Source organism: Cyphomyrmex costatus, unplaced genomic scaffold (genome assembly GCF_001594065.2).
Source record: "Cyphomyrmex costatus isolate MS0001 unplaced genomic scaffold, Ccosl1.0 scaffold340, whole genome shotgun sequence".
NCBI lineage: Eukaryota > Metazoa > Arthropoda > Insecta > Hymenoptera > Formicidae > Cyphomyrmex > Cyphomyrmex costatus.
Window position 1 is genome coordinate 1 of NW_017277557.1, and position 15,787 is coordinate 15,787.

At 28.4% G+C, this 15,787-nt stretch overlaps 2 protein-coding genes across 3 annotated transcripts; one reads left to right on the forward strand and one right to left on the reverse strand.

Annotated features, from left to right (window-relative positions):
• The first annotated feature begins 6 nt into the window (after window positions 1–6).
• On the forward strand, window positions 7–769 carry LOC108776142 (uncharacterized). 2 transcript variants are annotated; one of them, XM_018542670.1, is made up of 3 exons: window positions 7–131; window positions 273–404; window positions 486–769. In XM_018542670.1, the coding sequence occupies exons 2-3, from the start codon at window positions 310–312 to the stop codon at window positions 703–705; spliced, it is 315 nt and encodes a 104-aa protein (XP_018398172.1). In that variant the 5' UTR covers window positions 7–131; window positions 273–309; the 3' UTR covers window positions 706–769. The 2 variants fall into 2 exon arrangements, with proteins under 2 accessions (XP_018398172.1, XP_018398173.1); XM_018542671.1 differs by lacking the exon at window positions 7–131 and adding an exon at window positions 160–217.
• Window positions 770–2,640: 1,871 nt separating this feature from the next.
• Hacl (2-hydroxyacyl-CoA lyase) lies at window positions 2,641–11,941 on the reverse strand. The gene is given in 11 exon segments (XM_018542645.1): window positions 2,641–2,798; window positions 2,883–3,006; window positions 3,373–3,480; window positions 3,572–3,809; window positions 4,129–4,204; window positions 4,299–4,649; window positions 4,779–5,062; window positions 5,890–6,071; window positions 7,083–7,167; window positions 7,805–7,946; window positions 11,618–11,941. Coding segments are annotated over 11 exon segments (1,731 nt in total). The 5' UTR covers window positions 11,663–11,941; the 3' UTR covers window positions 2,641–2,702.
• Between the last annotated feature and the right edge of the window lie 3,846 nt (window positions 11,942–15,787).

The window sequence follows — 15,787 nt, forward strand, 5'->3', positions numbered from 1 at the left end:
CTCTGTGCACCAGTTCAGTAAAAAGAACAGGCCTTATGCGTGAATCAAGCAGAATCAACATCACGTCCAATCAAATCCAAGCGATTCGTCTTTGAATTTTTTGAGCAGTGTAGATTCATTGTTTAATATATGTAAGTAGTTTTGAAACTTTACGGCGCGCCGATTGAGATCAATTTTACCGAATATACGTGGAATAACCACAGATGGGAATAACACGGTTCGTAGTTGATTCGCAATATGATTAATTAACGGAATAACAATTCTCATTACAGATGTGAGTAGATAAATAACTTCTGTGTGTAAACAGCAATGAGATCTAACACTGAGGAAAGTGATACAAGTCCATCTATCGAGATACAAATCCAGAATACATTAATTTCCATCGATAATATGAGCCGGAAAATGTAACATTTTTATAATTCTGTGAAACTGATGATAATCCGTCGCGATGACGGTTGAATTGTAGATGAGTTTTTAACTTTCAGAAAGAAAGAGCTGAATATAATCAAGGAACTTGTGAAGGAAAATGGACACTTATGTACAGTAGTCAGCACGACAAATGAAACATTGTCCATGCAAGTTCAAAATATGGGAATGAATGTGACAGAGATTATCAATGAGAGCAAACGTAATAGGTTAGAATCGATCTTACCGGACATCACGTCCACAAATGTTGCAGAGTACTTGGACCAAATAAATTCCTGAAACATATAATTTTTAAAATGTTTGTAATAAGGCTCAATATGTTTTTAATAACTAATATAGAGAAACAGGGCAATGAGCCAATAAATTATGTTAAAAATCTTGTTAAATTAATGCAATGTATTGCGAAGAATATCACGTAATTATGGCGTTTCATAATATAATTTTTAGTACATTTTATTTATCGTACACTATATATCTTTATAATGTTTTATATCTTGATGATTCATATTTAGTTTATTTACTGTTTTTATAAACTCTGTGTAATAGCTAGAAAGTTGTACGATAGATACCGTATATCTCAGAAACAAAGGGAATCTGTTGATCTAGTGGAACATTATATATAAAAATAAATTTTTTTTTCTATAACTTAGATTTTTATTGAGTTATCCTTGTGACTTTCCAACAATAGGAAACCAAGTAAAATAAATAAACATATATAAATTTATTCTCAATGTCATATATTTCACATTTCTACTTAAAAAAATTTTTTTATCTAAATTGGACTTCTAAATATTGATATAACATAATTGTGGTCTTCTAATGAATTTGTTATCTTGGAGTTTACAATTTGACACTTTACTATTCACTTTCACTGTTAAATATGAAAAATTGTTTTTTCATAAATCATCATTTCTTAATTTGACAAGATTTTAATTATCTGGTTGACTACCGACTGACTCTTATTATTACTATACATTTGTAGATTATATAGATTAGGGTTAAGAAATTAATGTTAACTTGTCTACTATTTTGCATACTGTTAAACTGAAGAAGGCACTGTGAACTGAAACATATGTATATGATCTTATTAAATTATTAAATGCTATTTTAAATATATTTAACTGAATTTGCTTGTATTTGGTCATTTAGTCCATTATTATCAACCTATATTAAAAGAAATAAACTTATTTTTAGTCAAAATGGATCTTATATATTATATATATAGTACTTAAATATTTTAGAGTGGATTTATATATACGTATCCAGTTCTATAAACTGCATGTCAGAATATTTTTTTATTAATAAACATCTTAGAAGGATACTTAAAGATAATGTGTACATAATTTTATTATGAAAAATATTTCAATCAATATGTATAAAAAGATTATGTATTAATATGCGGTGTATATAAACAATATTAAACAAAATATCTTTTGAAACCCATGGAATTTGAGTAATCCGGATTTGAATCACGGCTGAAGTAATATATACATATTTCTTATAATACAATTATTTACAATTTTTAAGATGCTTATTATCATCAGATTATCCTTTTAAAACACCTATTAGCATCAATATAATTTTAGGAAATTGCTTAATTTGTGATATTACTACTTCTATTTGTATTTGCTTGATGTTTTTGCTGTTTATGTTTTAAAGTTGAAAATTGATTTTGTAGATTATGTGTATATATATATATAATATATGCGTGCTTGTGTGTGTGTGTGTGTGTGTGTGTGTGTGTGTGTATGCATATACATTGTATAAACACTGAATTATTTAAGCACTTAAGTTATAACCAGTTAATAATCAGACATCAATTAATAATCAGAAAGTGTAAGACTTTCGTTTTTCAGTTGTGTATTCACATTATGGTCTTAAAAGATACTTTGTTTAATGTAATTATGCTAATCATTACTTGCGTGGATTGTTCAGAATATCCCATTCTCTCTCTTGTTTTTTTTGCTAGATGTATATAGGTGTTACTTGTACACATTATTATACAATATTTAGCACAAGTTTTTACAATTTAAAAAAAATTATATTTATCTTTATCTAAAGAATATAATAAAATATCAACTTTTTTAAATTTTGAAAATTATCAAAGAGAACAATAAAAATTGAGATATGTCACAAACACGCGAATAATTACATTTTTTAAAAACCATATGAATAACATAAAGTTAATTAAGAATTTGTAAAAAAATAGTTCTCTGAAAACAAAATATTAGAGAAAATCATAGATGCTTTCATAAAGCGTTTTGATTATGCCATATCTATAATTTTGATTCTGTTAGCCAATTGAATTGTTGCTTCTTTCGATCTGCTTGCGGGTTAATCATAATGTTTATTAAACTGGGACTGTCCACAACCTGAAACGATATTTTATAATTTATGCATTTCTTTTCAATTTTTAAAGGAATAATGATATTAGTCTTAAAAAATAACAATCTTACCTTGAGAGATAATTTCAATGCCTGCTGAATGTCTTCCACAGTAGTGCAAAAATATCCTTTTTTGCCAAACATTTCCATCAATTTCTCATAATGAGTTTCAGATGTTAATGAATACGGAGGTGTCCTAAAAATGTAATTTTAATAATCAATATAAAAGTATCTGGATTTGCAAGCAATCAATATACACCCTGTTTTTTTACCCTTCATATACACACTCGAGTCCCTAAGATTCAATCCATATTTGTTACCATAAAAATGGACATATTTCAATTATTTTATTTTCAATTGATAGAGAATTGATTAAAGAACAAGTCCATGATGTATAAAAGTCGATAGAATTAAGGAGCTTTGAGATATATAGGTTCAAAGAAAAAGAAAATTTTAGTAACGCGAAAAAATCTTGATTTTGCATATATTAAGATTTCTGCGACCCCAGTATATGTGTATAGTTAGAGTGCCTAGAGTTACGATTATGTAGAGAGATGCGTACACTTGCGTAGGCTCTCCGGACGCCTGTATCTGTTTGAAGGTTTCATTATCGAAACCGCCATATATGCCATTATTATTTATGATTATCATAATCACTGGTAGTTTGTAACTGAAAGGAAAGAAAAATAGATACGATTATATTCTTCGCTCGTGAAACGATGACTTTTCTTATCTTAGTAATTCTATCGAGATTACATTACCGAAACATGGTTTCAATTTCCATGCCGGAAAATCCAAAAGCGCTGTCTCCTTCCACACAAATTACTCTTTTTTTCGGTGCGTTATCTTTGCAATAAAGAGCAGCTGCGATCGCAAATCCAAGCCCTACACCCATAGTGCCAAACGTACCGGCGTCTAGTCTATGACGAGGTAAATTGTTTAAGAGAATGGTTCGTCCGATGTCCATTGTATTAGCTCCCTCGGAACAAATAATGCAATCTGCATGTATAAAAAAGTATTATAATTATAGAATTATACAATTGTAGACAATTATATATATTTTTTTATATATTATATTATACACAAACACATAATATAACATTAAAGCATATGCAACTTTTTTTGAATTAATATTGCAAATCGATACATAAGAAAGAAATTTTTATTATTAATTCTTTCTTCTAATTGTTAATTGTTAATATAAAATAAAATACGTGCTTGCAGTATATTTTCTACGATAAAAAACAAAAACCTCTACAAAATCTTAATAAACGTATTATATGATATATCTAAATGATATATTCAAGAAAACGTTCACCTTTTGGAATAACATCTTGAATGTGCTTAAATACAGTGTAATAATTTAGTGGCACACTAGTATCCATCGACATCCGCTATAAATGAGAGTTAATAAAAGAAAGTGTGCAAATTGATCATACAAAGAAAAAATCTCTCTCTTTATTCAATTTATAATTAAGAAGGACTCACGTGAACTGATTGCTTATTCTGTTCGGCTTTCGCTGCGAGTTCCTTCCACCAAGGATGATTATTTTGGTCAATGCACCATTTTCGACTCCTCAATGCATTTGACAGATATTCTGTTGCGGGTGCAATGTCTGATTGAATAGCGACGGCAGATAGTACAGAATTATGTAATTCTTCAGCACACAAATCGATCTACGGAGCTTTAGATTAATACTGATAAAAAAAATGATATCAATAATTGTAATTATTTATTAATTATTTTTTATAATATTACTTATTGTTAAATATTAATTATTTTTTAAATATTACTTATTATTTAAATGATTTGTAATTATTTATTACAAACTTCCGTCTCTTTTTTATGCTTTTGTATTTTGTTTATAAAGTTTTTTTTATTTTCTAATTGATTTGTCTTGAATCAACCATAAGGAATCGTCATTTGAACTTTTTTAAAATACTTGACTCCTTATTACTTCAGAATACATCCTGTATATAATTCTTTTACATTTAATTTCGATAAATGTAAAAGAGATTGGAAAGAGAAAAAATAATCAGAATAATAAAAATTTTTTGTAAATCCGTTCGTTTACCCTTGCCGACTATCACCAAAGGCTTGTTTGCCTTTATCAATAAATTCGCTGCCTGCTCGATTAATTTCGTATCGGGATACATTAGTGGTGGCGGTGGACAGCATAAAACCTTAGCAATCTTACTTTCGTCCACATTTTGAGTCAGTAATGTAGCGGACAAATCGAGATAAGCAGCACCTGCAAACAATGAATAATACGATGCGAAGATGTAAGATTAAAAATATATTATATTGATTTATAAATTAAAAATAAAAATTGTTTATATTGCGCCAATTATCGCGCTAGATTCTTATCCTTTTTCTGTTTGAATCCAAAACAGTTATCTAATTTCTTATCAAAATTTCTTCCCCCCCCCCTCCTCCCAATAGGTTTCTTCCTTACGACTACACTCAGAGATATCCACTCAAAGATGTAATTGAGTATAAACAGTAAAAGAAAAATAGACGAAAATTTAAAATTGCGCGGAGATAACAATTAGGAATTTAACCAAGAGGTATAGGTATAAATAAAAATTAGAAGTTGATAGAGAGAAGAGATTTAAAATTGTAAAAAGGAAGGAAAATTTGAGATAAAAAGAGGTACGGAAAAAATAAGTAAAGATAAATTGAAAAAGATAAAATAGACATAACAAGTAATATTATATACATTTGAGATTAAAATACGTTAGGGTTTATATTTAAAAATAGTATGGATGAATAGATGTGTGAAGATAAGAAACAGTGTAAATCTCAAGTCTCCTTTTTGGCTTTGCAATGCTGAAGAATATAAAGATTTTGTACTATATAATAATTCGCACAAATGAACTTTTTGAAGTCTTAAAATGTTAGATCACAAAATATTATAAATTATTAATCCAAATTTTTTAAGTACACGTGTGTGATGTTAAATTTTTTATAAACTGTCTTTGAAATCGTCTTTTTCGGTTGATATTTAGAATCCATTGAATGTTAATGCTACTCTAAGTTAATCCGAAAACATTGCAGAAGAAGCCTGGCACTTTTTACCTGGTCTACCATAAGTAGCGAGTCGTACAGCCTTTTCAACATGCAACGGAATAAGCGCGGCTGATGGTGGCCTTGCCGCGTATTTGCAGTATGGTCTACTTGCCTCGACCTGTGGCCATTCCTGAAAGCCACCGATACCCTCATGATCCTCTGGACAAGAGCCTCCTAGTACGAGAACAGGCCTGCCAAAATATGTAGGTGTTGAATCAGAATGATTTCAAACATTTATTATAATTATTTCCTACATGGAGAAAAATGTAAAATGATATATAGAATTATAAATTTTATGGAATTGGCAGGTCCATATATATAGGGACAGGCGTCTAACTAATGTAAAATTTACTTTACTTTTTTGCTAACAGCCAGATAGCGCGTCTGGAAATAGATCGTCGTATTAGATAGATAGTCATACTGTAAGGTATTTTTTACGTTTCACGAAGTAAATTTTGAGTAAAGTAAGTTGTTCGACATTCGTGCTTACAATTTTAAAAATAGTAATTTACTTTATTATAAGGTAATAATTACTTGAATGGATTTACTATAATTGTAGCAATGTGTTTTTTACTTTACATCTCCGATATTTCTACTTTCAAGCAATTAAAGTTTGTTATAAGTTCGAGAAAAATAGCCAGAATATTTTTACTAGTCCGGCAAGGTAAAGATTACTTAATCATTTTTCTCTATGTGTGTGTGAGCTAGAAAATCTAAGTTATAAATTTTACAAAGCGAGGTCAAATCAACGATTTCATATAATTTTTATAGATAGCAAAAAATTCATGCCTGAGCCCGATGTTTTCATAAGGAAAAATCCACAGACCAGAAGAATGATGTAATGCTTCGATGCATCGCCGTGATTTCTATGCAATAAGATTATAATCACAACTATCATAAGTCAGACGGCAGTTAGATGAACATTTTCCACGTAATAAACAAAATTACTTCGAGAATTGCCGCACGTGTCGATCATTCCGTAAGATACGAAAAATAATTAATTAATCCATTTCCGTTGCGAGATTCTACATTTATTACGTATCCTCATGTATTATACATATACGAGTGTGCTTTGATATTTCATACTTCGTGATATCTTACTCTCACGATTATTACAAATAACATACCTCATTCAATATGTGATATCGGTAAATTATTAAGATGATAGTGTATACATATAGAAATCGCGGGTCATTGCTTACCAACAATTTACTTGCGCATTTGCCATACCACCAATAACATGCAGCAACCCCGGACCAGAGACACATAACACCACTGCAGGTTTTCCTAGATGAAAATTAATTAAATATTTTATATAAGCTCATTATATATATTTTTTCATTAAATAAGAGAAGTCGAATTGGAATGGCGGAGTTCGGTAAGATCCGGGTTTAAATTCCGACTGAGAGATAATATTTTTCGCAATAAATTATTCGTAGTTTTTAAGATACTTATTAACATCGAATTATTAATATTCTTATATGAAATGCTTATTAGTATCATATTATTAAATTGCTTGTCAATTTAATATGTAATACTGCTACTCTATTTCTGTTCATGATTGCATTTCAAAACTGAAAAAGACTTCTATAATATACGCTCAGTTTGCAGAACATAAGATTTCTTTTACTTAATTAACATAGATTTATTCTGATCAGTCTATAATTTCATATCATAATCATTTTTTTCATCTTATTTAATTTTCTATTGTATCAACTCACTTACTTTAATTATGAAACAGTAATTACAATCAAGCGACAGAATTACACGATTGTTACGAGTGTAAAACGTTTTGTCAGAGAAATGCTTTATTATCATAGAAGATATCCTTGTCTTTTATCAATGTTAACTTACAAATACATTTACAAGTGCATATATATTAACACTGAAACACATGTGATCTATGTGAAAAATTTCTACTTACTCGTTAAATATCCGTAAGCTTGCGCGGCATAGCAGGCGGCCTGCTCGTTTCTAAAACCTAGATACTGCATACCGACAGATTGCATTGTTAAAGCCAAATCAATCACAGGATGTCCCATAATGCCGAAAACATAAGTCAAGCCCTGTTCACAATGTATAACATAGTGTGAGAAAATGTTTCGGAATAAGTTGGGTATAAATGAATAAATGTTCATAATTAAACATTATAATACATATATAGATTTCTTTCTTTCCACGTTTCCTCCCTAGTGACAAAAATTCACACTAAAATCTAAAGTTTAAGGATATTTTCTTAAAAATCTTTGTAAATTTAAAATGTAAAAAAATCTTAAAAATAAAATCAATGTCGTTTTAAGAATTTTTCACATTTTTAAAATAAAAATTTCTGATACCTTAAATTTTTCAAATTTTTTAAATTTTCTTCAGAAATTATAGAACAAAAAAAACAATATTTCAGCACATATGAATAATTCTGGAAAAAAGTTTCTAGATTCTGAAAAAAAAAACTCTCTCTCTCTCTCTCTCTCAGCATTTTTAAAAAGTACGTTTTAACGAGAAATCTAAGAAATTTTGAAAAACTATGTAAGGAATTTTAAGAAAACTCATTAAAATTGCGCTTATAAACAAACATTGACAGAATCGATAAAAGCGCGTAAATGAACTTGCTTTGAAAGTAAATTTAAATTTATTTTAATTAAGTTAGGAAATTTCCATTAACTCTCATTTAATTGTTCTCTCTATTATAATCTTTCTCTCTTCTCTTCTTTCTCCCGTATCTATATATACACATTTTCTCTAAAAGAATACTAAACGAGAGATCCGTCTAAGTAGTGCTATTTCTATTTCACATTTGTGTTTTTGTTGTAGAACAAATATGTGCAGAACAGAGAGGTCCTCGGATCTTTCTATCTTACAGCCAACCAATAGGCTTAAAAAAAGTGACCACAAAAACGCAGAAATGGAAAGAGCAGTCTAATATATGATGTGACGTACAGTATTTATAAACAGTATATATTTATCAGAATGTTGATAATGTACGGCCCCCGATGAACTCGCACGAAATGAAAATAAGGCATAGACTCTTCGCATTTCATCCGAAGAAGCCATAGTAACTCAGCAGCTTCGACGATCCGTATGCAGTAAATAAATCAGTAAAGCGGTTTTCAGCATGCATCAAGAGCACAACGAGCATACACCGTTAATTGCACCGCCAAAAAAGAGTAAGTGTTAATTATACGATTGCGATAAGAGTCGATTCTTATTCGTGCCGAAATGAATTTGATTTGTGATAAGTGCGCGCTCGCGCAAGTCGCACGATCGCTTATATTATGCCATGGATATAAGAACACAAGTTGCAGTAAGTGTTCTGTAAAATTAGTCTTATCCTCGACTTACTCGGACATCCGCTGTCAACGATTGTTACATCAAATCGTATCATTATTTCAACTTTTCGAGCGTATCAAATTTCTTACTTGTGTGCAAGAAACTTAAATTATTATTCACTCTGCAGTATATTACGTATCTACAGCAGCTTGAAAATGTTACTAAGTGTTATCGCTACTACCTTGTGTATTATTATTATGTACATACTCGATTAATTTTTGCTGCAATTATCATCGGAGGTATATTCAACTGACTTCTATTTATCAGGAACAAGATAATAGGAAAAAAAAGTCATTTTCAATAAATTTTTCTTAGAATTGCCTCGGTAGTCAAAGCTTAGGACTCTCGCACGGAATGCCAGAGATCCGGGTTCAACCGGCCGAGGTAATGTTCTTCGCAATGAAAAATTAATTATTTACAGTTTTCAATATTCAAGATGTATGAACAGCATCAAAATAATCGTTGAAGTGTTAGATAATTTAACTCGTAATATTACTACGGTAGTTTATTAGTGTTGCGTTTCAAGTTTGAAAAAGTTTCGGCGCGCAATCGAAGAATTACATACGTATCACACTAATTCACACGGAATTGTTTAGAAACACCCTTGATCCAGCTTAGACTGCTGTAACATTATCTCATTCGATTTGAAATTAAGTGGTTCAATAAGAATTGATATTGTTTCTCAGAATTCTACATATATTTTTTTAAAATTTATATGTAAATTTTACAATTTTTCAAAGTTTCTCTATATAATCTTATATAATTTTTTAAGGAATTCCTCAAATTTTTTAATGCAAATTAGAACATTTTTCAGAAAGATGGAGAAGTTTATACCTCTTTTTATAATAATTCTTCACATTGCTCATTTATTACAACAATAACATGATTTAAAACTTGTACAAAAGAATAGAAACAAAAGAAAAGAAGAAATATATATTTCAAGAGCACATATACTTTTAAATCCCTATCAGTTATTATTACATCAAAATTGTATTTCAAAATTAAAATTACAAAATTTTAATAATTTAAAATATTTGATTTCATTTTTTGGAAAACTTTGTTTTTTTATTTGTGTCGATGTAAGAAATGAGCATTCTGAAATATTCTAAGATTTTTTATTTTATTTTTTTTATTCTATTATATTTGTCGAAGAAAATTTATGAAATCTAAAAAAATTTTTTTTTAATGTTTTTTCAGAAATCTTTATAAATTTAAAATATAATAAATTCTTAAAATATTACTAAATATGAAAATGGTTTTGTTGATATACTATCTAAAGATGAAAATAGGTTTATTCGCTCATCATCTTCGCTTCCTCTTTTTTGTGAACGCGTAAATATATAATCTATTTCATTTTAAGTTCAAAAATTTACGAACATTTTAAGCAACACAAATAGACCTAATTATACACAATTATATTGAAGGCTGAACAAACACATCGGTTGAAAGAACTACTATTTAAAAACGTTTGTATTTCGCGCGTATAAAAAGTTTCGAAGCGCAATTTAAAAAAGGTTTGTGAGTCATTCAGTTAATTGTAATTAATTAATACAATTAACTGATGAATGACTAACAAACCTTTTCAATTACGCTTCAAAACCTTTCATGCGCGAAATACATTTTAAAATAGTGATTTTTTTATCCAGTGTACTTGCTCGATCAAATACCTACGAGAGAGAAAGAGAACCGGTTCAACTTATTCTTTATCTTTTTATCTAATTAATGTTTAGAGCGCTAGAGAAAAAGATAAACTGTAAGTTGAATCGAGATTAAAATTTATATTGGTAGAACGAGCAATTTAAATAGAAGACACCCATATCCATGTAAGACTTTGACCACAAGAGCGAAATCGTAGATCTGTAAAAAATTAATTAAGATTTTCCTTGTCGGGCTGTGTGGCTCCGCGACAAAGATGGTGGCTTTCTAATCCAAACTACTTCGAGGCTTCGGTTTTAGTCCCGGCTTCGCGTTCGAGCGTTCTACATTTTTTCTCGGCTGAACTCTTACAGATCTATAATATATGCATTGCTTGCACTTTTTACACTTTTAGAATCTTCACTTTCTCTCTTTTCAAAGTCCGAATATTATACATTTATCTTGTATTAAGTGCAAAATTTTAGTGCAGATATATTTCAAACAACGCAAACAAGTATTGCATTAAATAAAAAAAATATATAAAATTTGATCACGTGATCACGTGTATACCAATGATCATAACCTACAAATCGACATGCATTTGTTTCGTGACAAAGTATAGTATTTGAATCAAGATTCGAAATCTTAGAACTGGCGATCTCTCTCACGAGAGACTTTTATATTCAGAAATTTCCTTAAAAGTGCAATGATTTGAGGATACATTTGGATTACTAAATAGTGACAGTCATTGTCGGCAAATATACTGGCTCCGTACCTGTTCTTTCAGGGCTTCTGCTACGATTAGATTGCCGTTCTTCATTCTGACACGCTCACTCGATCCTTAACAAATTTTAGACGGGATTAATGTACTGTTGTCGTTCGTCGAATACGTGAATGCTCTACGTTCGTTTGCAAGTTGAAACTATATAATCGTCGTGACTGTTGTACCCGTAGTTATTCCGATAATGACTGTCAAGTTTCAAGACGCTGATACGCAGATATCATATATGACCGCGTTATTCGATGTCATCACGTATTGAAAAACAGATTTATAAATTGAAAAACTTTTCAAGGAATTTTTTGTTTTAAGATACTTTAAGAGAGAAGTGAGAGGAGAGAGAGACTTTAAGAGATATCAAATACTTTATAATTCTATATATTTACTGAAAAAACTTATTTATGAGTACAAAGCATTCTTTTTTATTTTTCATGTTTATTGATATATGAATAAATTGTATTTTTACTAATTTTTAATATCTTTACTTGTTTGTTTCCCTATCCATTATTCTTTGCTATTAATGTTTCGAATTATTATTATTATGTAAGAAATATGAATTGAATATCCAACCATGTATTGTGTAAAACATAATATTCATAATAATAAATAGTTATCTAACATTAAGATAAAATGTACTAAATAAAATATAGGTGATTCTCAAAACAAAAAATTGGAAATTTTGCATTCTATACATTTTTTTGAATGTCTTAAATTGTATTTGTAGATAACTAATGAATAACCGACAATTTTGTTTATTTATGTCTATATTATGAATAAATGTATAAAAATTAACTTTTGTACATGCAGATTTCAGTCCTTTATGTCAAATAAACTACAAAATTTATTACAGTCATTCTAGCCATGATACATTAATATTTTTTTGTTTTATTTAATTAAATTTTATTTACAAAAAGTACATCCAAATTTGGACACAAACTTTGTTGTTGAGATTGTTTCTAATAAAATGACATATACAGTAGTATTAATAAAGAAATAATTCACATATTTAATAAATACGAAGTAAGAGATTAGTGTTGGTATAGTCTTAGGTCTGTCCCCTTTAGCTAAACTTTATTATACATTCATTTTCCTCTTTTTTTCTCTAATGTGGAGAGAAGAGGAAGAAAGATGAATCGTGTCAGAAGTGTAGCAAAAAGAACAGATCTTATATGTTTTGTGACAAGCAACAAGCTCTCTGGACATGCTTACTTACAAATTTATATGACTGATTTTTACTAAATTACTTCAATATAAATGCAACCTTTTTCAACTTACTTTTTAATAAAAGAATTTAAAAAAGCCAAATGTTTACAACATACATATATTGATCAAAAAGACTTTTCTTTTTGTTAATCTGTTACTTATTAAAACGCAATATCGCTAAAATTTATTCCTTGATAATTTAAAAGATATGCATTTTTAACTCTTATGGAAAATCTCGACATAACAATAAATTGTGAATCGACGAAGTAATGTTAGCCAACGAGTATAGAAAACAAAAAAGGAAATGGCTCACAATACGAATGTCGCGCGCTACCAGTCGTTATTATGAAATTAATAAAATGACGAGATAATATACATATATAATATACATATACTATAAATATGGATATGTGATGTTAATTATATACGTATACAAAACAAAGAAAGCAAAGAGAAATTTTAATCCAAAAAATCTTTGACAATCCATTAATTTTTCTTTTTCTGTTCTTGTTTTTTTTATAGTCATTTTCTTGGTTTATATTCTCAATCGTAGGCGTATTTTATATATTAAAATAAAATAATTAAATATTGATCATATTGTAATATTGTATCCAAATGCATAAAAAAATTTGTGTAAAATATGCTTGATCGATTGTTAAATAAATAAAAATTAATTTCAAGGCCATCCAAGTTTAATTTATCAAAATTTTATTTATTTTTTGTGACTGTGCTTTTATAATAAAGACAAAAATCGTATATTTTACTATTATTGTCGTATATTTTTATCACTCTATAAGCAATAGATTAAATTACAATAATTGATACAGGATCTTCCTTAGAAAAAAATATTTATTTTAAAACTGCAGACCTTGCGCGTTTTTATCAGTTATGATTAGATATGCCTTATTTTCGGAAGTAAAGGTTTTATCTTTATCTTAAAAATTTTAAAAGTCAAAACAAGCTAAAAAATTTCCTGCAAAACTATTTGTAACTTATTACTATAAAGCTATAGAAACGAAGCGTAAATAATAAACAATTTAATGCATTATTTTATTTAAAAAATAGTTACAAGAAAGAATATGAGCCACACAGACGAGCAATAAAAAAATATCCAATAAAAATAATTTTATTTTAACAAATAAATTTTTATTAATGACTCTCGAAATTAAAAATAATACAAGAAGGTCAGGTAAATGAAAGTACGGTGTGGTACTTAAATTGCACAAACGTTATAAATATATATGAGAATAAAATTTGACTTGCTTAACAATTTTCTTCAATTCAAACGTTTTGACCAACACTTAAGGTTATCTTCAACGAAAAGACAAAAAATAAAATGTTGTCTATCTCATCTCTATATTTTAAAACGTACCTAACGATAATGGAATGGAAGACAGAAACCTGTAGTTCTAATAGATTACAGATATTGGGAAAATGATTTTTTATCCAAAAAGTTGATGAACGTCATTTGTGATTATTTATTAGTGACAGTATAGGTATGTTAATCTATGGTCATATAAAAACTTATGTTTTTAGACCAATGTTTATAGTGCACAGCATGCATCTAAAATATAATTTGTTTTCGAATAGTTAAAATGTGTATTAAATAATTTTAGTATTATTTTTGATTACAAAAACAATAATTACTTACTGTATGTGCATATTTCTTCTTCTTATTAATATCTCAATTAATGATTATGAAAAAAAAAGATAAAAATTTATTAATTAATAACTATTTTTAAAAATTTGTTTCAAATGTACAATATGTCGGTAAAAAATATTTATAAAATTCATGAATATAACTTTTTCAAGAAAATCAATAGATACTGATTAAAATTGTCGTACTTGGAAAAACAAATTAAAAAGTTATTACTCAATATCTTTTGCACAATTTAGATATTGATTTTGCACAATTGAGATATTGATGAAAAGAGAAACAGATAAAATCAGTTAATTTTCTTACGTCATGGATACATTTCAATTTTAAATAAATTATGGCCAATAAAATTTTTTTACGTTTTAATGTCTTTCTTTTCTTTTGTTTTTAATTGACTTGGCGTTTGATTTTTCAATTTAACTGGTGCTTACTTATTATTAAATTAAATAAGTATGTACACCTTGACTTTCATGTAAGAACAGACACATTTTAAACATTGAATTGACAATAATACACATCTTTAATGCTTTTCGTCAACATAATTTTTACGTTACATTTGATCAGATGGCGGATTACAATCGTCGAATTTTATTTATAATTTCTTTCTTTTATTAACTTTCAAACTGCATGACATGTTCCTCATGCAGTTTGATGAATCACTCATTTATTACTTATTTTATTTACAGTTATCTGAGTTATCTAATCCATATATTGATTTTTAAGATATTTGTCATCGAAATTAGCTAAGCAGATTTCATTTTGGATCATTGTGTAATCCTGGAATGACTGTTTTATGAGGAATGTGATTAATTATTTAAATATCTCATGTTCGTTAAGGATGACTTCAAAGTGAGTCGACACGAAAAAGTTTACATTTAGAATGTATGTATCAATTTTATAATTTATAATTTGTTAAATTTATTACGTGTTGCGACCTATATTGTACTCTCATTGATCTATCTTATTTTGTTTTGTTGATTTTGAAAATATTATTACTTTTACATTGTTATAACATTCATATAGAAATTCTGAAGAATTATATAAAAATTCTGAGAAAAAATCTAAAAAGTGTTCCAATTAAAAAATATAAAAGGTTTTGAAAAATATCTGAAAACATTTTTTAAAAATGTTCGCCAAGCACTTCAATATAGACTGCATTCGGGGAGTGAATTATAAAGACAAACTGACACATTAATGTTTTCTAAACGCAGCTATAAATGTCGATCCTGTGACTTTTGCTCATAAAACGACCAAACTTCTACACGAGTCATCGATGACAAATGGCTCATCAACCTTTCGGATGCAGA